Source organism: Zosterops lateralis (assembly GCF_965231275.1).
Source record: "Zosterops lateralis genome assembly, chromosome: Z".
In the NCBI taxonomy this organism is placed as follows: Eukaryota; Metazoa; Chordata; class Aves; order Passeriformes; family Zosteropidae; genus Zosterops; species Zosterops lateralis.
In genome coordinates this window covers 13,688,616-13,712,995 of record NC_139800.1, presented here as the reverse complement: position 1 = coordinate 13,712,995, position 24,380 = coordinate 13,688,616, and the positions used below count along the sequence as shown (strand labels likewise).

Sequence of the window (24,380 nt, the reverse complement as noted above, 5' to 3'; positions counted from 1 at the left end):
GAACCTCTATTTGAGGGTGAGTAGTTTGTACTTTTGAAAGGACACTCAAGATGAGATAAAAATGTCATAGACTGCAGCAGCCTAGGCCAGTGATGTAGGCCAGTGTGGATGAAGGAAAGGCCATGATGTTGTCTACCTGAATTTTAATAAACCTTTTCCCACATCTTCCTCTTGAAAAAAAATACCTGCTCATGGCCTAGATGGATGTACTTTTCACTCACAGGAAGCCTTGGATGGCCAAGAGTTAAATGCTGAAAGGCCATGTCCAGAGAGTGATGGTGGATGAAGTTAAATGGTATTCCGCCGGACTCAGTATCAGAGGCAGTCTTTTTGATGTTGGTATTGATGACCTGGTCAAGGGAATCAAGTGCATCCTCAATCAGTTTGTAGGCACCACCAACTAGGACAGGAGTGTTCTTTTGCTGGAAGGTGAGAGGGTTCTATGGAGGCGTCTGGACAGGCTGATTGGTGGCTGAGGCCAATGATGTGAAGTTCAACAAGACCTAAGTCCTGCTCTTGGGTCACAACAACTTCAGGCAGTGCCACAGGCTGGGGAAGAATGATTGAAAAAGGACCTGGGGTGCAGCTGAACATGAGGCAGGGTGTGCCCAGGTGGCCAAGAAGGCCAAGGGCATCCTGGCCTGGATCAGCAATGGTGTGGGCAGCAGGAGCAGGGCAGGGATTGTCCCCCTGTGCTGGGCACTGCTGAGGCCACACCTGGAGTGCTGTGTCCAGTTCTGGGCCCTCACTGCAAGAAAGACACTGAGGGGCTGGAGAGAGTCCAGAGAAGGGCAATGGAGCTGGGGAAGGGTCTGGAGCAGCTGAGGGAGCTGGGGGGTGTTTAGCTTGGAGAAAAGGAAACTGAGGGCACACATCATTGTTCTCTACAACTAATTGAAAGGAGGACATAGCCAGGTTGGTCTTCTCTCCCAAGCAGCAATTGATAGGAGAAGAGGAAATGGGTTGGATATTAGGAAAAATTTCTTCACAGGAAAGGGTGTAAAGCATTGGAACAGGCTGCCTCAGGATGTGGTTGAGTCACCACTCCTGGAGATGTATAAAAGATGTGTAGATGTGGCACTTAAGGACATAGTTTAGTGATGGGCTTGGCTGTGCTGAATTAACAATTGGATTCAATTATCTTATGGGCCTTTGCAGTGATTTCTGTGATTCTTATAACTATTGTGAAATCTTAGCAGCTTCCTTTTGGCTGTGTAGAGGTATCATTTAGTGTCTGTTTTAAATCTTTACTACTAGTTAATCCAGGAGTAATAGTGTATTAATGGGATTCTCAGAATATGAACCTTTTCCACAAAAAAGTTGTGGAAACACTCCAGTCCATTTTTTCTAGAAGACTGTGTTATTAGCAAACATCACACAGTATTTTCAGGATTGAGTCATAGTTTGTTCACCATCCAAATCCCAATTTTGGCTAGGATTAAAAATTAGTGAAATTGTATAATCTTTGTTTGATTTAAAGAACTGTAGACTTTACTATAATAAACAGTGATAATACTGCAGCTCAAAGTAAAATATACAAACAAGTGAAAAATAGTCTGGAATGATGAAACTTCTTCAAAACTCAATCTGATAGTCTGCAGTGCTATGAAACAAAGGACATAGCTAATCACGCTTTACCATGCATTATAAAGTGTAATCATTGCTTTCCCAAGAACTGAGAGTATATAATACACTTTACTCTAAAAACCAGAGCAGTAATGTGTCATAAAATTATGTGTGAGACAGTGCGACATTGCGTTGAAGACTGTGTGTAGGAGCTGTTTTTGCAACTCAGTGAAGAGAAACACTTGGCAAAGTATGCATTTATTAAGGACAGGCTTACTAGATTTTCTTTTATTGAAACTACTATTTCAGCCAAGAATTCTCCAAGCACTGTGTTAAATAATAAGGATATAGTGGATGTTCTGTGTTTTGGTTTTCAAAATGCTGTTAACCCATTGTGGGTTAATTCCTTAAGGGTGAGTTGAAACTGTTCCTGAATTACCTTAATGGGATAAAAGATTTTGCAATAATCTTTCATTTAATCCACTCTAGCTGCAGTATTTATTCAAGTGGATTCATAAAGGATTCAGTTCAGGACAGTGTTCATCTGTAGATGAGGAATCTAACTTACAAGTTTTTCTGTACTTTTTATGATTAGGACTCATCATATTCAAGGCATACACAGGACAAGGATGGTAATTTTTATGGCGGTTTGAAGTTACTGATTTCCTCCCCCTAGCCTCAAATGTTCCTCTTGTGGCTTGTGTTCCTTCTATTTCTTTTTCTCTAAACTAGATCAGAAGCTTGTATTTTGCTTCAGAATAGTGAAAAATGAATAAGAAAGCAATAAAGCTGTTATGTAAAATTAGGCTAATAAAGATTTTTTTCCCATTCTCTACTTTGCAAATATTTTGAGAAACATTTTCTAGTTTTGCGCAAAGAGGCTTTGTTTATGAAGCCTGTGATTTGGAGAAGTACTTTCTTCTATCACGGTTGTGTCAAGTAAGCAGGTGATAAGCATATTTGAACTGTGTTGTACTTGAGATTCAAGATTTTTTAAATAGTGTTTTGTTTGCCTTTGGTCATCTGCAGTTCTGTGTTTAACTGCCCTCATGTTTGAATGATGATAGAGGCTGATTAAGGTATAAAAGTTCTAGAATTCTAGAATTACTTCAAAATTAATTATTTAAATAAAAGAAAAAGATTCAAAAGAGAAGACCATTAGGAAGTAAAAACACATGCACATCTACTTTAATAAAACTGATTTAAGGCCAGACTTGCATAGGGTTAAATACTTAAAGGCCTTTACTCTGCTGTCGCTATTAGTTTGTGTATGAAACTGCATTTTTGCTGCAAAACATAATCTATTAAAAAGTTATTTTTTCTGTTTCTCTGTTTCATCCTGCTCACAATGCCCCCATTTTCCCCCACTCCCTCCCCCGTCCCCCCCCAGTAAAGACTAAGAAATACTACTTTGGGGAGGAAAAAACCTTGTTTAACTTGAAAAAGCAGATTAATTGAAGAAGTTGCCATCACTTTTATCTGTCTTCTAAGAGCAATAAATATTGCTATATTACTAAAGTTCAGTTGAAAATACTTATGGTGTTCATTTCAGAAAACTGTACATTTTGCAGGTAGCTCAGAACCCTGTATAAAGTGATCGATCACTGTATCCATGAGGGCATTTTCTCTCTCATCCCTATGTAGGTTTATTTTGGTTTAGGCTGGGGTAGAGGATTTCGATTTCTTTGGTCTGTGGGTCTTTTCTTTTGGTACATAGTAGTGCTCTCCCTGCTGGCTGTTGGAAGGAGGAATGTCTGCAATTGAGCTTACACAACCCTTCTGAGTGTCTGTTTTGTCTGGGCTTCCTTCATACAGCATTATTGTGCAAAAACTTGAAGGCTTCAATCTAGACCACTTGGTCAAAGTATGTCTTTTTGAAAAATATGTAGGGTTTGTTGTTTTGTTTTTTTTCATTACATAGTATTTAATTTTCTGTTTAAGCATAATGCTTTCGAAGTGCTTGCTGTGATGGCTGCTCAGAACAAATTAAAGGGGTGTCGTTGTGCTGTGTTTCATTTGGATTCCAAAGGGTTATTCAACATGCAGCTACTTACTTGATTTTGGACATCTAAACATGCAAACCAAGTTTCTAATATGCTAGAAAGAATGAAAGTAAGTAATTGATACAACCAACTAATCAACAGGAGTAAGAAGTAATTTCATTTTTTGGAAACTGCTTTGGTCAATAGTTCTTCTTTTAAAAAGATAGTATTTCCATGTTCTCATGAAACAGTTCCATTATCTGAGCCTTTTCTACAACACCCAAGTTAGTATCCCATGTTACGAGATACTTCTGTAGATGGCGTGAATTCTTCTTGCCTTGTCAGGAATAGTGAATAATTTCCCTGTACAGTGCTCGTTTTTCTGTGCATTCAAGTGTGTCTTTCTGCTTTTCTAAGTTGTAGACCTAAACCACAAATCCTAACCTAAAAGGGTAGAAAACCACAAATCCTAAGAAATTTCCTTGTACAGGCATGAAGCTGTTTCTAGTCATGAAGTTCTAGCTGAATCATTTTATCAAGTCAGAAGAGAAAAGCTTACCTTGTCTGGAAAGCCTGGTGATTTCATGGGAATCGTTGAACATCTTGGTCACGCTGCAACAGAGCTTGGGGCTTCTTCAGTGCTTTCTGACTCTCCTCAGATCATCAACATGGAATCAAATACTTTTCTAATTCTTGATGGCATGTTTGTGAGGTAACTTTGAAATAATTTCATGTATCTTTTCTCAAACTGGCAGAGTAAACCTGTAGTAAGTGGAGACATGGACCATGAAGGGAGCATCTGATGTTCATATCCAGTTTTAGTATGCATTCTTGTGTCGTGAAGCACTCACTATAGTGAAATTGCTTAGTCTTTTATGTATCCTTTATAGCATACTCAGTCCTACTCCAAGTTTAAAGCAAAAGAAAGTCTTTGCTGATGGGAAAATAACTTCTACCCTATTACCCATTACCCTGAAAACTTTGTTAACAAGTGAGAAGAAGCTGAGCTGTAAGGAATTTCTAGAAAATGCTGGTAAGACATACCAAAGACAGTATTTTTTAAATGATGTTTTAATTATGTTGCAGATATTTCTGAAAAATTATGACTGATAATTAGTAATTAGGATTAAAAATTCTGCAGAAGTTGCTGGTTTTACTTATCAGTTCATTTTCTGGATGTGCACATAAATCTACATATAAAAATAAGTAACTGTTTTCATATATAGGCCAACATCATCTGTATAAATCATGTATTTGAAGTTTTTACTGAGTATCATATTAACCAGGCAGAAGCTGTTTTAAGATAAATATTGTAAGTTGCGCTAGTATTTTTTTTTATTCTTGTGATACGTATTTTTTCTTAGGACCACGGTTTTGTTGCTGCGTTGACTCTATTTGAAAGCATTCTTGAATCAACTCATTCTGCATCTGTTGACTCAGAAATTGAATATCTTCTCTCTAATGTCTGGTTCCAATGCAAATTCTTACTTTTTTATCACCATTTAGTAAACACAATTGTACATTGTACTGTCCTTTGATTTTTTTTCTCCCCACAGCAATAGAAAACTGAAAGGAAACATGTAGTGTATCAAGTTGAATATTTTTGATGATGAATTTATCTTACTAGAAAGTATAAGACCGTGATTTCTGTCCTGTAAGTAAAGGCCAAGCATATAAAGGCCAAAGCACTAGTTACAGGAATGGACTTCTGAAGATAACGAGCTGAAACCAGTTGTGAAGAAATACTAATATGTTCTAGTTATGATTCAGCTTTTTTAGAGAGAGATTTTTGAAACCATCAATTTAAACTAGCTGTATGGATAAATGTGAAGTAACCCATTTCATCCAGTGGTATTAAGGTGTTTTTTATTGATAACATAGAAGCAGTTGAAGCCCCATCAGGCTTTTCCATCCCCACCAGGAAGTAATGACTGTGCTACTGTTAGGAAAGAACCTTCTAAAACAGAGTTAAGGTTTAAAAGCTATATGCTCTAATTAACAAAATACAGTGAACATTTAAGCTGTTAATAGCCGCAACATCCCTGATGCATAGACCTTCAATATGCTAACACTGCATAACAGTTCTCTATTGTGCATCTCTTTAATGAGGGTAACTGTGTCAGTTCTTTTCTTGCTTCACTACCTGCTGTGTATGGAAATTATGTACACTATTTAGCACTTTCTTTCAACTTCTAAAGTGCATGCATATTACGTAGAAGCATTACATCCTGCATTAGGGTAAGGGGCAGCTTTTAGCAGGTCTGATTTCCTTGTAGTTTCTTAAGTGCAACTTTTCTTCTTCTAAAAAGCATGCACTAACAGGGATTTTGCTCTAAATTTGCATTTCTTGATTGGGGATTTGCTTCTGTTTTTCTCTCCTGTGTCTCACACCATTTGTAACTGTATGGGCAAAGATCTGTTACAGAAATCATTTTCTCTATAAAGGAGATGTGAAGAATAGAGAACATGCATCACAATGAAGGCAGGCATTGGTTGAATTTTTTGGTACTGTTCTTAGTAGCAGACCATACAGCAGTGTGACAGAACTGTCAAGCTAAACTTTAAAACACTACTTTTTGCCTTTTTTTCCACCCTCACTTTGATGAGTACCTTTTTTTAATAAACAGAATAAATAGTTTGCTAAATGTTAAACCTTAAAGTTAAATGCTACTCCATAGTTACTATTCAATAGGGAATTAATTAATTGGTAATTGTGAGGTGAAAGGAAAAGAGCACTGGAAAATGCATGACAATGGGATTTAAATTTTAGTATTCTTTGCTCTAGTTTCCAACCCTGGGACATTGTTAGTTAGTTAAAACTGAATTCACAATTAATGTTACATATACTGTAGTGACAGTCTTCATTATGAAGACTATTTATTTCTATTTAATCATAGAAAATCTTACCAAAGTTATCAGTTCCTAAGATGTTGCTGTACATCCAAATGGGTACTCAGCAGCTCACACCTTAGAATATTTGCTGTCCAAGTTAGATGAGCAATTTACCAAGGTGTTCCTGCCTTACAGCAGCAATTCCACTCACTACCTGTGTGTAAGTAGTTTCCTAGTTCCTGCAGACTCCGAATATTTTGCTCCCTTCGATCTTTTGCAGCTTCATTGGATAAGGGAGCTTTGAGAAAAAGCCACATATTTAACATCAATTGAAACCCTTGCCAAAAGCTGAAGATTATGAAACAAGTACCTGAATTAGGAACTCTACTGGGGTCTTATTTGGAAATTTTCTTGATATTTTAAAGGAAGCTTTGTAAGATTTTCAGATGAGTGTAAAGTAGATCATAATTTTTAATTTTCTTATTCCTGAAAAACACTAACCTTGAAAAAAATTCATTTAAGTCATATGCTTATGGTTTATTTTGTAAATATACATATTCTTAGTGAATGTTAAAAGTATCCACAGTAAAATGGCATCAGAAACACACAAAAATACAGAAATTACTTCCAGTGCATGAGAGCAGCCTGAATTTTGGCTTTCACTTCAGGTATGAAGACCTCATCCTGAACTGCTGGTTAAGGCTGTTGGTGTCCATGATCAAAACTGTGTTTTGTAGACTATAAATCATCAGTAATGAATAATTCACCAAGATATTATTGAAATACTGTGTTTAGCTTTGCAAGACAATCTGCTTTACTATGACTTATGCTAGGATTGTATTATAAATAAGCAAAACTGCGAACTGAATGAATCATGTTTGAAAAACATGCCATCACTGAACTACAAGTAAACTACAATATGCTATTTATTTAATAGTGTATGCAAAATTGAACTAACTAGGCTACAAAGTTCTTTATCCTAGGTAGTCTCTGCTGTATTCTGTCTGCTTTCTTTCAAAGCTCTTTCCTGCCTGTTCTCTTGTTTTCCATTGAGAAATAGTGTCTGTAAGAGCAGTTGCTTATGGTAGTACAGCAGGGAAATGTTGCCATAATGTAAATTACTCCAAGATAAATCAGATTATTTCAATTCTTTGGTTACCCTCTTTCACTTTCTAAATGCAGGTAAACTGAGACAGCCTGTTCTTTGATTTGAAAGTCTGTCATCTAAAACTGTGGCTGTATTCTTTGCTAATTGATTTTCTTGCATGTTTTTTAATCTGAGCATTGTGAATTTCTAGTAGAGTGCTTGAAATATGTGCACTGTAGTAAAATGGTTTTTTTTAAAAGACCTCACAAAAAGACCTAGTCACTTGTCTGTGTGTGCAAGCAAAAGATCTGCTTATGTATGCTTTGGATGAGTTCTTGAAAGTATACTTTCTCTATATATTGTTGGGTTAGAAGAAAAAGTAATTTGCAAGATCTTCTGTAATTCAGACTTTTTTCTATCTTGTTCAAGATAATCATGCTGTTTGTCATTTTGTCAGTTTGAAGAAAATTGCATCTACACTGAAGTCTTACAAGTAGCAGCATCAATCTATTTTTACAAAATACACTCTTTGTCCCTGACTGCCCCAGCTTTCCTCTATTTAATAATTATTTTCTTAATACAGATATATAGAGAAACCAATGTGTAAACCCAGCTATTTGAGTTCCTTTCTTTTTAACATTTTTTTATTTACCCAGATGACATCTACACAGCTAAGACATACTGTTACAGGAAAAAAATACGGTTTTAATAAATAATACCTTTTTTTTTCTTGCAGTTGTTTATTGGCAGAAAAATTATACTGAACAAGAAATAATATGTCTGTGCTGAAAGTGGGACTTAGGTGTTTCAACTGTTTCATTTTTAAGTTTGTAAACTGTTGCACCAGAATGCAGGCTAAATGGTTGATATGTTTGCAAGTGTGTCAAGAAAAATGCCTCTCTGTTTTGATACTTGTCAGGGTACTGAGAAGTGCAAAATCATAGATTTTTGTTTTTCTTTTCAGTGTTGTAGTTTAAACTAACAAAAGCACAGCTCAGGAGATTTTCCCATAACTTTCCAGTAATCACTTCTATAAATACCAATTTGCTGTGACTTTTGGAAGAAATGTGACTAGAAAATTTGGAGATGTATTGCAGATTTCAAGTGAAGTGTTCTAAAGATGTGAAAGAAGACTTGAGAAAAGGGTATTTTCTACTCATTACTGTGAAGTCATGTTTCAGTCATTATTCCTGTTTGCTCTTTTTAAAATTTTTTTCCCAAATCACAGACTCAAAGAGATGCTGGTTTAATGGTATGTGGAATGTGTTATGCCATTTTATTTGTGGTATCTCTTACTCTATAAGCAAGTATAGAATAATATTCAGCATGTAAAATATTGGGAAATTGTAGTGAGCCTTTGAAGTAGGACAACAGGGAAGTTCTCAAGGAGTTTTTGCAACTGCAGTGAATGCTCAGACGTCATGGTTGCTTTAGTGTTGCCTCAGCTGTGAAATACAAACTGATGAATAGAAATGCTGAAGCTACCAGTGCTTGTTTTGGATGCTGACACCTCTTTTGCATAATGGCATTCAGCAATCTAAAGAGTATTAGAGTGGACTTAGCTTGATTCCAGTAATGTGACGGTTTCTGCTTCTGTTAGACCTACTTTTCTCCATTTTCAGTTTCTCTTTAGTTTTTTACAAAACTGCTTGTGAAGAGAGATTTTCTTGAAAATGGAAGCTTTCATGAAATCTTTGTTATTATCAAATTCTGTTTCTTGTTTACAATGTTTGGTTTTCTTTTTAAAAATACAGGTTTTTTAGGTGCTTTTTTCAGCTTCTTTATTAATCATTCTGCAGGATGGCTACATGGGAGAATATGAGTAATACCATGTTGTTCACCGTTTACTGTGATAATGCAAAATAATTGTGAAGCCTGAAAGAAAACTGTATCCTGTGTGATACAAAGTTTCCTAAGGGCAAATATGCTTTTTCCCCTTGTTTTGTCTGTAGCTATTAGATAAATGTTGTCTGACCATGTTTAGTTCATTCTGCTCCATTTTTCCATTTGCAGTTTACATAGCAGATTCTGCTCTCTTGCATTTCCATCAAAAATACTGTATTGAAATGTAGAAACATAAATGTTCTGATCCTGACTTACAGTTAAACAGCTGAGCACATATAATAAAAAACTTTTTGCACAGCACTACTTTGTGGGTATTATGCAAGATGTTCTGTACTTTGATATAACAACTTCTAAATAAAGTGAATTGCAACATGAATTTAGAGCAAATCTTTACGTAGTTAGTCCGGTAAAACATGCTGGAGGTGGGGAAAGAGAGCAAGCTGTTGTAAACTCTTATAAAGTACAGAAAACTTCTACTTTCTCTCCATTCTAACAAGTGTAAAACTATTGAGGTTAAGTAGGTGGGGCAACCGGAAGTAATTGCTAAGGCCAGTGGCATTTTTGTGGTTTAATAAAGGCAGAAGCTAATTATTCAGTTTTTATTTAAGTGAAATGATGCCAAAAAGGAGGTTCCTGCGGAGCAGCTGCACTCCTTCAGTGTTACCCTAATTTACCACAGACACAACTGTCACAAATAGAACTTTTAAACTTGATATATAGCCACGAAAGTAAGGAGCCCTTTGTCTGGAATGCATGCAGAAGAACTCCTTTATACAAATCAACCGGCAGATGACGGACAATGATGAAAATTTGATTCTTTGAAGTCATAATGGTCATTGAAATGTGTGAAATTCTGGTATTGAAAAGAGAGCGGCTAGCAAGACTCTAAATCCTGGGTGGTTGCTGGAAGCTTGCTGGGAGGTTTTTCTATGTTTTGACATCAACTTCCCATTGCTTGTTCCCTGTTTCCTTTATTAAAAAAAAAAAAAAAAAAGGGTGGGGGGAGTGCTAAACTGTAGGTGCTTAATAGTGGTTATGTACAGTTTCTGTCTTTGTGGTGAAAGAAATGCCATAGAAGAAACATGACACCTTTATGGACACCTGACCCATCTATTCAAAACCATTTGTTTTCAGAGCTACTTTCAATCATTTTGTCTCTCTCCTTTAATTAGAGAGTTCTATTTCTTGTCCCCTTTGGATTTTCTGCTATTATTGGAGTACTTAAAAGAAGGAAATTCTCGTTTCCTTTTAAAGTCATCTTCATGCTGAATAGTGCTTTCATTGACACTGCCACTGTGAATCAGTTTTTCTTATTGCTGCATAGCACATTTCATTTGTTACTATCCTTTCCAGAACAGCTTTAGCAGGCTTTCCACCATGATAAACATTCTTAAATAATGTAAGTTGTAATAAAGAAAAAACCCCTATGTTTGTTTGAAATTTTATGTGGTTTCTACTGTTTTTTAAAAAAGTGTTTTGTCCCTTTGAGCTTATTCCAAGAAGAGACAAAATGCCTTAAAATTAGTATTAAAATTTTCTTGAGTTTCAAAAAACCACCAGAGTTTACTATTCAAATAACATATATATTAAGATAAAACTGAATGTCAGAATGCACCTTTTAGGTGGCAGTCTGTTTTAAAAATGTGAAACAGGGTTATTAATTTTTAGTAAACCTGTACAGTTCAAATCTCAAGTCTTTTGTATTGTCATCTAATATCTTTAAGATTTTGAATGCTGAACACCTCACTAGTATCTTAATATGCTAATACAGCAAAATTCATTAAGGAACACTTAAAAAAAAAGATAATAATGTGAAACTAGCTGTCAAAAATATCTTTGTTTTGGAAAGTTGGTTCACAGGTAGTTTCAATGAGAACTTAAACTCAGAACAAAGCACTGAAGACCCAGTAAAGAGTTCAACCCAATGCAGCATAGTTCTTTTCAAGTACTATATTGTTTTAATGGCATCTTGGAGCGGGAGCTTTAGCCCATTGAAATGTCGCTTAAAGGACAGGTTCTTCTGTCACTAGCTGGAGCTGTGTGGATGAAATGATCACAATAGAGTGTTGTAATGCATTTTAAAAGTGTGAGAAATCAGTTTGTCTAGACTAAGAGTGCGCCTACAGGGAATAGGAATCTTAGAGCTTCTGTGCTCTTTAGGTGTCAAGTATGTGATAGATGCCAAGCCTTTTTATTCCATATCTTTGGCAACAGCTCAGCTATGCTACAGTACCTTACATGTCTACAGCAAGCAAAATCAGTGATTTTATGTCAGGACAACTGGAGCTTCAGCAACCAGAAACTCATTGTCCTAACAACTGTCTGTTCAATTGCCAGCTTTTAAAATGGGGAAGATATCAATAAATGATTGCTAGATTCCCAGAAGGCATGGAAAGTCTAGCTATAATGAATGTAAGTATGGAGAGTTAGTAACACCACATAGATATTTCAGATTTGGAAAGCAGGCAGGTTTTAATTTTCAGTTTGAAAATATTTTTAGGGGATTCATCCTGTATTACTAGTGAAATAACCTTGATTTAGAGCCAACTGAGTGCCCAAAAAAACATGGCTTGAAGGGTTTGTCTGGAGTTTTGGTTTTACTTTCATCCAGATAAACAAGTCTAGGCATTTCTTTAGTATGGTTATCTCATAAATGTAGCACTTGCTGATTTTAACCCTGCATTTAGATTGCATTCTGTATGCACCGTGTAATATTTTTATGACTTTCTGGTGTTAAATCTTCAAACGAGAAAATAGTATACATCCATAATGCTATTTAACATAGTATTTCCATTTTAGTAGTGCCAGATTATTCTAGAAGAATTAAAAAACTTCTAAATCTGAAGCATAAAATTCATAATGGACTTACGAGTTGCTGAGAGTAATAATAGTAAAGAAAAATAATAATTTTGACCTATTTTGAAGTTTACATACCTGGAAGTATTTGATGATAACAACCTCAGCATTTTTGCACATACTGTATTGTTTAAGAGCAGAAAAATAGCATTTTTGTGAGTATTACTACATTTTCTCATGTTTGTTTGATACAGAAAGAAAGGCTAATGTTTCAGCCTATTTGTATAAATAAGCAAGCTGAAACATTGAATCTCCACCAAACTAAACTGCAGGTAAAAACTCCTTTTTGTTAAACAAAGCACTTTGCCAATTCAAATCAGAAAAATTTAAGCAAATTCCTTCCTAAACTGCAATTTAAGCTTCAGCAGTGAGAAATGCCAGTCTGTCAGAAGAAAGTATTTTTACATAGGTGTTGCGACATTCCAGTGGCTGGTACTGCTTCTCTTTCATATCACTGCTAGATTCAAAAATAAGCATGACTTTGTCCTAATGAAAGCATTTATAATAGAATTGTTAAGATACTTTCTTGTGGTAGTTTGGGCAGAAATGTCAGAAGTTGGAAAGCTAGCATGGATGCTTGTTTGTTGTTCCTGCTGTCCTAATTGCAAATGCAAGTCAAATGCTTTAAACTTCCTCCCTTTTATAGTTTCAAGGAACTGATCTCCCAAATTTTCAGAAATAAAATTGAAAATGAGAACTGCTACATTTCAAAGGATGGTCTGGTGACTGCATCAGGAAGTTTCTGGTTTGTCACAAAGCAAATTCTTATAAAGTTAGTAGGTATTTATGCAAAACATTTGTGTAAAACAACAGTGTTCTATTTAAACTTCCCTTTGCGTTCAAGTTGTGGCAATACTGTCAAGATGAGTTCAATATGCCCAAAGTTTTGCTGCAGTTTTCTGGGCTCTTACCAGTTTACTGCTTGTTCCTGGAGGGAGAGAAGGGGAGGGAGGGCAGGGGAAGGCAGGGAGGGAGACTGAGGAGCTCCCACTGGCCTTTTAAGTATGTAAGGAACAAGAGTAGTTCAATATATCCTCCTTAGAGATGGATTTGATGTTTGATTTCAGTCTTTACTAGGGTGAACTGACAGGTTAATTTTGCATAATTACTGTTTAGTTTTTAGCAAGAATGTTCACTTTAATTATATCAGATGCTGCCGAGGGTAATTTTTCACAGCAATTCTTTTGAGGTTTTTCCCTATCTAATGCTTTGTTAAAGTCAGTTAATATTTTTAGGCTGGTTTGAACAATTTATCTTTGTTAGGTTTATTTGGAAAGCACATCCCTCCCTAGGAGAGGAGGGCTTCCTACTATTGATTATATACAATGTTACAAATCTTTTTTTCTGAAGGTTGGAATCTCTTAAATCATTTGTCCTTCACAAATACACTGAAGAATGTTACTAGTATCAAATGTCTCTCTCTTGATCTTGAACATCAACAGCAGAACTGATTGTCAAATGCTGAGTCATAATTTGAAATATGAAGAGGGGGTCAGCTTAATTTAATAACTAATGGTTATTAATTAACAGTAATTATGGAGATAAGAGCTGAATTCTAGTACCTTCTCTGCAGCTTTAAACCATCAGCATATTGTGCAAAAGATATTACCTTCTGCCTCTTCCTTCATGCTAAGGGTAGTTTCTTGAGTCCGCACAGGTGTCTATTAACAATATACAGAGTTAAGCCCAAGGGAAAGCACTTAAAAATACTTGGCTGGCAAGTATTTTGGTGAATAGTTCTGTTCATATGAGGTTCAGGCTTCTAATGGTAATGTAAAATTTAGGAATTTGTCAATGTTTCAGTCTGCACTCCTAATATTTTCCTGAAGGAAGAAAGCGTTTGCACTTTTCTACATTTGCTTTAGCTGGTGCGAGTTGAAGCAGTCCTGACTTAGCAGCTGTGGACAGAGAAGGATGAGGGGAAATACCCTGTCCCTCCTCTGGCTCTAGATGTTTTGTAGATGGGAGATGAGCAAGTTCAGGTAGCTGATCTAAGCAAAACCTAACAGGCAGATGAAGCAGAATGATAGCAACCCTAACATGTATCACCTTCAGTTGCATTCAGCTGAAATCATAATGTATTTTTCTACGTTTTTTTCAGCTTTTGTAACTTTAAAAATAAAGCACGAAATTATGTAAAAAGCATAAGCAGTGTTATTTTACAAGTCTCTTATGAAGCCTTTTTTAACAAGTCCCATTATGCTTTTTTTAGGATATCACCACTTTAACTGGTGTTCCAGATGAGCACATCAAAACCAGAAAAGTTCACATTTTCGTTCCGGCACGTAATGCAATGCAGTCAGGAGCTAACAATACAAAGAAATGGAAGATGGAATTTGATAACAGGGAGCGCTGGGAGAACCCTTTAATGGGCTGGGCATCTACGTGAGTACTTACTGAATTTGAAAATACTTTTCTTCTATATTTGGCTCTCAGTAGTAATCTGAATTTGAAATATCCTTTCTACCTCTAAATCTGATTGTGTTATAACAGTGCTTACAGTAAGTGGTTGGGTTTGTTTGTTGCATGATTTATGATCTGTTAAGTTTAAAAGCAGATTTTTAAAGATCACAACATCATCTGGAAGAGTTTGAAAGAGATGTTAACAACCAGACATTTCAATGATTACACTATGGTGATGTTACTGTGTGGCAGCATCAGGGCCAGAAGGTCATTAGTTACATAAAGTAGTAAATCATTCTCAGCTCTCAGTTGCAACTTTTAAACAAAAACAACAATACTTCCAGATTTTTTTTATCCTGAAGATTTAAAATGAGTATCATAACTAATTAGAAAACCGCGACAAACCCAGCTATATAGAATATTACTCTATTTGTTAAAATATTGTCAATATTAGCATTAAAACCTCTTAAATACATGAAAAATCCAGAAAGGTACTAACCTTAGCTAAATATGCTGTGATTTGGAGATTTCATTACAACTTGTATGCATCTGATTTTTAATTCTTTTTTTTTTTTCCTTATATGAATACAGTACCTGCGTTTCACAGTGTGGTTAGAATTCCTGTAGACTCTGAGAACTATGCCAGCAATTTCTCTGACAATACTGTAATTTTGATTTGAAGCTGTCTCCTTTGAGGCATATTCAGAATAGTTAATTGTTAGACATAAACCAAAATCAACCACTAGAGATGATTTTTGATATTTCAGAAGGAATACAATGTGTACTGAATATACCTGGCTACAATCATATTAGCACTCATCATTGCAGAATACGAAATTCTGTGGAAAAAAAACTTAAAATCTTTAAACATAAAATAATTTGAGGATGCTTTTTTTGAGATCTATTAACATTCTAAATCCAGTGAAATAAATTATTTATATATATATAACATAAATGTATCCAGAAATTTAGTTCAAAATGTCTCTGAAAGTGTCTTACTGTTGCATTGATTTCTCATAAAAATTTCAGAAGGCTCTACATAATGTTTTTATTTTGGGGTAGGGACAGGAATTTCTCAGGGGTAAGCAAACTCAAGATAAAAAATTGAACTGTTGAGAATTGACGCTGCAAGGTTAATGGTTTTGTAAATTAGTTTGTGTTCATTCATTTTAAGGCATTCTTGTAAAAAACATTAGTGTACACTCTGGTATTACCATTCAACACCCAAAAATATCTAAGAAGAGTTTCTTCTCTTGAGATTTAATTTCTGTTAAGAACATTTCTTAGACAGTTTTCCATTTACTTTTTGAATGATGTAATGGGATTAGTGGGTTAGAGCTCTTTAGGGTCTACATATTAAAGCCCTTTTGTCTCTGAACTCAGTATACCTACTTACCTGTAGGTCTTTCCTATATTTTTGTCATTTTTCAGTCTTATTTGGTGCTGGAGTTTTTTTGCACTTGTTATTTCTTGGCTATTTGGGCTTTTTTTCAGTGAAAATTATCCAGTTATAGCTCTAAGTTAAATTAAGTTAAATGACCCCTTGGCTTTTTTTTTTTTTTTTTTTTTTTTTTTTTTTTTTTTTTTTTTTTTTAATTGGGAGGTTTTGTTATGAAAATGCCTAAAGACAGTTCTTGGGTGCACCTTTTAGTACATAGCTGTAAACAAAACAGATGTGGGAAGTGCAAAGTTTCATTGTATGAGATCTCATAAGAACAAAAACGTGGAATCCTCCTTTTTAGTGACTGATAGAATAATGGCAGTAGGCATAGGAAATTCTGCAGCAATGTACTTCTGACACTATCAGGACAACATGCTAGACCTCCTGAAATCCAGTTTTCTCATATGGATTTTCATGGATTCTCACATTTATGGAAATAAATCAGAAATGTATTTAGGTTGAATGAAAGATGATTCCACATAAAACAGAACTAATGATTGTTGCACAATTCCCATCTCCCAACTGCCTCTGTCCTGGAACACTTCTGCTGTATTTGCAGTACTGAACCCTGGTCCCTCACTTCACTTCAGACCTAAAGCTTCTTTGTTCCTTTTTAGCAGTGTTGAAAAGATTTTTCTAACTCCAGTCATGGAAGAGAGTAAGGATAAGCAAAAGTTGTCACAATATTGCAGTACACTGGGCCACTTGATTCTCCACTGGTTATGTCATCAACTAATTCTTAATTCCTAATTCGCTTAACTGCTGTTACATGAGAAATCTTTAAATGTCTTTAAGAGACCCTATCACAGTGACTTGCAACAGTGTAATTTCTATCTTTATCTTGGGTTTTTTGGGGGTTTTTTTGGTAGGTTGGTTGTGTGTTTTTTGTTTGTTTGTTTCTGATTTTTTTATTGAGGAATATATTGGATATATAGTGAACTCCATTTTTCCATGTGTACATCAGATAAAATTACACTGTTGTCTTTGCTGGAAGCGAGATTCCCCCTTTTCCCCTCCCCCTTCACCAGTCACAGGCTTTGTCCTTTATTGTAGAGAGTTCAGTGTATCTTCAGTCTTTTCTCTTCATTTATCCCTCTAAGTTCAAAGAGAGAACTGTTGAGAGGCAGCTCCTTCAATAGTTTCTTGCAATTTGGTCTTGTCTTTCCAGTTGTCTCCCAGGCTTATAGACGGTCTTGTCTCAGGAAGGTTTTATCTATCTTTGTGTTGCTACAACCAGTATCTCATTTCTTTAAGAGTTAGAACTACTATTGTTTTGGTTTGGTTTGGTTTGGTTTTTTTCCATACTTTTCATTGTTCTTAAATCGAGCTTTTATAGCAACAAATAAGGTAATTTTGTGTTTGAACTAATAATTTAATTTGTTTCAAAAACCTTTATGGTATTTCATTCATGTAGTTGAGGAATAGGTGGTCATCTAAAACTAACCACTATGTAATTAGTTAGCTAGCAGATTGTATTTTACAGCTTCATTTTCAGTTGTGGCCTGTGATCTGCTTGCTGTGTTGGAGTAAATTGTGGGGGTTGTATGACCTCGGCCAAAGCAGAATTCTCAGTATCTTTTTATGTACTTTTCAGTTTCTGGTTAATTCGTTCTCTGCTCACTTCAGTAGTCTGCTCTTTTCTGTCTGAGATTATTCTTCCCCTAGCTGCTCTACAGACTCTTGGTCTCCTTGAAATGTTCAGAATTACCTTAAACGTCCTGATCTTACAAAAAGAGAGGGGTTTTGCAGATTTAAATTAAGGAGTCTTGAAGACCACTTACTATAACCTCAGCAAGTGGTTAGATGTGTTCGTTTAACAACCCAATTAATTTTTGCAAGTAGTTGTGAGGGAAGTTTAACACACTGAAGGAGTAAAACAAGACTTTGCAGAAAGTAAGTGTTGACCCTGAAAATCATTTTTAAAGTCTTTTGAATAGTTTGTGAGTTGGTGATTACACACAGTGAGTTGGTATTACACACAGTGAGCTGTGTGTAATACAGCATATGATTTAACATTTGAGACAGAGATACAATTTTTTTCTGTTTCCAATATGTCTAAAAGTGTTATCTGCTTACTTACAGAGCTGATCCTTTATCCAACATGGTTCTTACTTTCTCTACTAAAGAAGATGCCATTGCTTTTGCTGAAAAAAATGGTACGTATTGTATGTATGGGCTGTGAGGGGTTCATCCTTCCACAGGCAATCTTGATCTCAAACTACTAACAACAGAATAAGTACAGGATAAAGTACCTTCCCTCTGTTTTGCAGAATTGGTGTATTCTAGTGTTCTACTTGAGGTGGAGGAAAATGGCATGGGGGAATATTTCCAGGGGTGCCAAAGGCATTGATTCTAGACTGTCCACTACTCTAGAAAGGTGTTTCAGCTATTAATATTATTATTAAAATTCAATATTAATATTAAAATGCTTTTGCAAGTATCCCTGTTTTGAATGAGAGCTGAATGAGACTTTGCTCAGGTCCTGGAGGAAAGTTAATACTTCACGTGTATCCCAGGCTTGGTATTCCAGCTGCATGGGAGTGTGATCTTTGCCCAAAGGATTAACCTGAGCATCTCAGTTCTTACTACAGGAAACTGTCAGAGTTCTTATGAATGTTTGATAATCAGAAAATTGAATTACTGCTATGTTGAGCATAGATTTATTGCAAAAGGAACCCAAGCAAGTCCAACTCACAGGTCCTGGCAGGACTACCTGAAAGCAAACCATGTGACTAAAAGCATCACCCAGATGCTCACTGAACTCTGAGAGGCTTGGTGTCCTGGTCACTTCCCTGGGGAGCCTGCTCCCATGACCACACTCTCTCAATGAATAAGCTTTTCCCATTGTTGAATCAGGATTTCCCCAGATACAGTTTCATTTCATTCTTTGTGTCCTGTCACTGGTCACCAGAGAGATCAGCACATCCCCTCACTGCTCCCCATGAGGAACCTGTATACTTCACATGCTATGCCTAACTCTGCCCAGCATTAGAGTCTAAACATGTGCACTTGATGATTATTTTTACTTGTGAAAAAGACAGTAGAAAAGCCAGTATCATTACTTAGTAATATTTAAGCCAGTGTTATATCAGAAGGATTGTATCTGTAGACTTAGTTAGTTAGGCTTGTATTTGCTGACAGAATGATGGAACCACCAATAGTACTCATAGTCTCAGCCTTTTGAGTATTCAGCAGTCCTTTTTTGTGTTGGCATGAATTTTTGCTGCTCTCTTTTCTTTTTTTTTTTTTTCTTTTTTTCTTATAAATCAACTCCATTTTGCTTAAAAAATTGAGCTTGATGCTTCGTCTCTATGGATGTGAAAAGATTAATTACATTGAAATAAAGCCAGAAATAATGTACATGAAGTGTAAGATTCTTCAAAAGTCTTCCCTGTGGTCTGCCGCTTACAACTATATTTAGTCTGGGATAAATAGTAAAGTTCCTCGGTCAGACCAAATCATGCAAAGTTGTTAGATGATTAATATTGTGCACCACAAACATGGTAAGTCCATTAACCTATACATCTAAGAAATTAAACCATTTAATGTGCAAATTATTTGCACTTTTTAATGATAAAGGCTAGAATCTAAATTGTCTGTTCCTCTTGGAATGGAAATTTTTTTGGCTTAGTAGTGCTAGTTTTATTGAAAAATAAGTTCTGTTATCTAAGAAATTATTAAGATTGTATTTGCATTGGATAATCTATCCGGTTTTATTAGTGTATGTACTGTTTTATTGGACAAATAGGAAATTTGGGAGAATTTGGTATAGTTGCATTTATGCTTCTGTATTGTTCATGTTATTTCTTGATCAATTCAGCATACAGGAGAAAAAATTAATGACCTGCTTATGTCATCTCTTTGTAGATCTTATATTTCGTCTTCTCAAAATGCAGATTCAAGTAAAATGCAAGTTCAGTGTAGGAAGTTTATGTCTTCACTGAGTTAGAAATTACTCCATTGTGTAGCCTCCAACTAAGGCTATGAGTTGGTATTAATATTAATAGTTCAATATTCACTTAGCTTGAACATATAATTTTACCATAATTGAGATGCACAAAACTTGCCTGTAGATACTGGCTTGCCTAAATTGTGATGTCATTTTCTTTTTTTTTTTTAATGCATATGGTATGTGCATAATACTTTCTGTAGTGATAGTTTCAATATCATGTGTAGCTAGAAATACAAATTTTACATTATTTAGTTCTGCTTTTTAAAAGACATTAGACATTTAGGCACACATTTATACTGGAAGTTAGCTTCTTAACCCAGATAGTACGGGGACATATCTAACTCTAGGAACACAAATACTTACCTCTCTCTGTTCCTCCTGTATGAACCACACAAAATTTCCATGAAAATTCCTTAAGAATCTGGAGTATAACTTCTGAAAATTGTAGATATTGCAGGTTATTTTGGTACAATTGGTAAACTTAAGAGTTCTCTCACCTAAGAACTTAGGGAGATAAGGCAAGCTGTCTTTCTGCCTCCCCCATCTGATGTGTTTTCTAATGTTGGAGTAGCAGCGCTAAGATACATAAATAGGAGACATTGCTGTGCAAAGTGTTACAGCTGAGAATGGTCTGAGTTCTAGGCAAGGAGGAAATATTTATAACTGGAAGAAATTGAAAATTCTGACTTGACCTAATTTTTTTTTTTGTCCTGCCTGACACCAGTGAAACAATTGTTTAAAAACATACAGCTTGAGTAACAAAGATGGAGAGTTTTTCTACTCCATAATAACCTTTAGTCAGGTGGTGAGGGTGTTCTTCCAGAGACAGTGAAATCTGCTTTCTGTCTACTTGGCTTGTATGGCAGGGCTCCGGGCAAGACTAACTTCCCCCAGCATTCTGGTATTTTTATAAAAGTGACCTCTGCTCTCTGTCGTGAACACCTCGAAATGCTGGTCTGAAGGAGTCTGTTCCAAAGTGTGGAACCTAATCACATATGGTGGCCTCTTGCAATCATTAGTTAGATGTAACTAACCTTACGCATTTTGGATATCTGTGGCAGTGCAAGTCATTGTGCTGGCAGCTGCAAGTCTCTTTTAGAGGCACTCGGCCCCTCTCCATCTAGCGCACAGAAAGATGAAGCAATACCTTGGGGCTGTAGATTCCATTCCAGCAGCCAAGTGTCTCAATGTTAGGTGTTACAATGCTGAATGTTGCAATACTGAAGTCTGTCTCTGGATCTAGTTCTGGCTGTTTACTCAAGCTTGTATTTTTAATCAGAACAGGAGGCAAAAGCCAGTGTTCTCACAGATGGAAAGATTATGTTTTTAAAATCTCTGTTCAGTGTTTCTTACAGAGAACAGTTAACTTGGAAATTAACACTGGTTGAGACTAATAAACATGAAGAAAATGTTTGTGTGACATTTGTGAATACGCAAAATTGAGGCAATGACACGACAACTTGTGTATCTTACAGAACATTTTGATGTGTAGGTGTATCTTGGCTGTTTACTGTGAGCACCTTAAGTATAAAAATTTAGATATATGTTAAGCATTTTGGGGCTTGCAACTTCCAGTTTTAAAACTAAGGAAGAAAAGTACTGTCTTATGAGTATCACTTAACTGCATATTTAACCACTTCTGGCTTCAACTGAAGTATCTCAACTTTGAGTGAAATATTGCAGCTAAAGAGACCAAACTTCGGAATACTGAGTGCTGCCCTGGCAACTTTCCAGGCACCTGGAGGCTGCAGTCGATTTGCATTTTGATTTACATAAACACTAATGTCTCCACCTCCTCTTTTCTGACATTTTTAAGCATTTCTCTTGCTTAACTATCACATAATTTACTTGTCTTCTATCACTTCATTCCCTTTTCTTTTTACTCCTAATTTTTTATGTTCTTATAAAAAATGTTAAGTATTAAACTCCTTTCTAATGTTGAAGTTTTTTCTTTGCTTTTCATTTTTTTTGGTCCTCCCACCCTTCTTTTTTTATTAGCTTTCTAAGGTCTCCATTGTCTCCTAGCCTTTGAAATTGATCTTTTGTATGTTATTTTATGCCATGTTTTTTTCTTACCTTCTTCATTTCCTGTACCAGCATACACAGAGCCTTGGTGCTTCTGTGTGCTATGGAATTGTGGAGCCATGAAATTCCAGGACAGTCGATCTTCCCTGTTGAGCTTTTCATTGATGTCTGTCAAGCTTTTTACATGGAGGTCTGTAATATGGTCAGATCTTGCCATGTCACAGAATGGTCATTTGCCACATTTATGGCATTTCATTATTCTCCATTGCCAACTAGAAAGGAACAGATTAATGGGTGTCATTAAAGTTAAAACCTTTAAGTTGCATTTGCTCTATATTGTAGACTGAGAATATAATTCTCGTTGTTTCTTGTCTCACCCTGCCATTACCCCATAACCTCTAGGCTGGAGTTACGATGTTGAAGAGAAGAAGATGCCAAAACCTAAATCCAAGTCTTATGGTGCAAATTTTTCTTGGAACAAAAGAACAAGAGTGTCTACAAAATAGGTTGGCATTGGCTGTGTGACTGTGAATAAAGTCAGCTGTGCTGTATTTATAGTCCATGTATAATACATCTCTTAATCTCCTAATAAATTTGACCTTTAAACTACAGATGCATCTTGTGATGTCTATTTAAAATGGTTTTCATGTCTCCAGTTGAACCTGTTACAAACTTCCCTATAAATAGAGGAGATTTGAAGTGTTCATACTTCTGAAAACTTGCTGTACTAGGAATCTATCAAAGGGAATGTTTGAAATCAGCTGCAGCTTTAGAGGTTATGATTGATCTTTGATGGTAATTTTATATCTACTATCCTGTTTAAACTTCTGAAGTTTAAGAAGTTCAGTAAGCTTTGCACATACAAAGTCTTTCAATAAAAGCTGTGTTTTTTCTTTCTATACAAGACAGTGTTGGCAGTTGAAGAGCAAAGGATGGGTATAACTCAAGACTGTTCTGTATAAATGTATATTATATAACTCCTTTCGAAATTAATACTGTCATTATTCCAGAAGCATTCATGACTGGAATAGAAAGCACTGGGTTTTGTTTTGGTTATGGAGCAGGTTTAGTCCAAAAGATTTAAGATTGTTGTTGTTTCTCTGTGATGTTCTTGAAAAGTGAAACTAAGCCAGTTAAACATTCACAAATGAAGTCAGAATACTTGGGTGCCTCACACAGCATCAGCATATACTAATTACGTAATTACAGTTCTGGTGCATTTATTGCTGGTTACATGTTTATCTGAATTGAGGTTTCCTGTTGCTTAACAGGAGATGATAGCATCTCAGCCTTAACAGCAAGTATATATTCTAAGCTCAATTTGTCTTAAATGGTATTAAATTATTAGTTTTAAAAAGGCATGATGTTATATTTGAAATCTTTGTTTGTGTATCTTTGGCCGTTGCTTTATTTTCTTTAACAAGTTACGGTATTGACACATGATCAGTAAAATGTATTACAAATTAGGGAGGTGTACACATTTTCCTGTGCAACTGAGAGTTTTATCCCAGTTGTCACAAAAGATACAGTTGGAACGGCTCTCTCCACACAGACCTAAGTAATCGTGTGAGTGCTGTGTTAAATTTTAATTAAAAGAAGGCATAAAGCTATCTTGTATTGCCCAGGTTTTATTATTATATGGCATATATTCTTGTTTCAGTTTTTACCAGCTCCCTCTCTAGCATTCATGTAAGACATTGGTTCTGACCCAGTTTCAGCATAATCAAGCAGATGGATGAAGTTGCTATTTTCCTATCACAGACAAAAATTGATATTCCAATTCATCTTGCTGAATTTTGAATGCCTCATTTTGCAGTGGAGCCTGAAGTCCTCCAGGAATGCCAAATTTCACCAAATGAAAATCTTAATAGCCAGAATCTACTGCATTTCCTTTTATTCCAGTTCAGCTTAATATACTTATCTTACTAAGAAGACAGTAAAAAGAAAAACCATTCATTGGATCTTTTCCTTTTGTTTTTTCTAAGTAAAGAGCAGAGTTTTCTTAATTTAATGATCTTCAAGCTTTATCAGAAATCCACAGGTGTCTAATGCAGCAGAGACACAGTTTGGTTTTTGAGATGACATGGTCCATGGAATTGACTGATGAGTGTTAGATATCTTATCTTTGGACACCTAATTCATGAAATTGCTCTGTTAATTTATACTTATATATAACTAGAACCAATTTCACATAAAGCACAATTTCTTGTTTCTTTGTTTCTCCTGGAAAGATAATGGAAATACTTAAAAGGAGAATTTGATATATCCCCTCTGTTTCTAAGGAAGAAATCTCTTTTGTTTATTTCTTTGTTAATGATTTTGTATTATTCATGCCAACTTGAAGTCTTTAAGTTGTGTTTGAGCCCTGATCTTCTTTTCCTTTGATCATTT

General features: G+C 35.6%; 1 protein-coding gene across 1 annotated transcript in view; it reads left to right on the top strand.

Moving 5' to 3' along the window:
- NDUFS4 (NADH:ubiquinone oxidoreductase subunit S4) overlaps positions 1-22,598 on the top strand; it is a 47,406-nt gene extending 24,808 nt beyond the window's left edge. The window contains exons 3-5 of the mRNA XM_083883989.1: positions 14,381-14,553; positions 18,095-18,168; positions 22,392-22,598. Of these exons, the coding sequence (XP_083740115.1) occupies positions 14,381-14,553; positions 18,095-18,168; positions 22,392-22,495 (351 nt within the window). The 3' untranslated portion in view covers positions 22,496-22,598. The remainder of the gene's footprint in view (positions 1-14,380; positions 14,554-18,094; positions 18,169-22,391) is intronic.
- Positions 22,599-24,380: the final 1,782 nt, after the last annotated feature.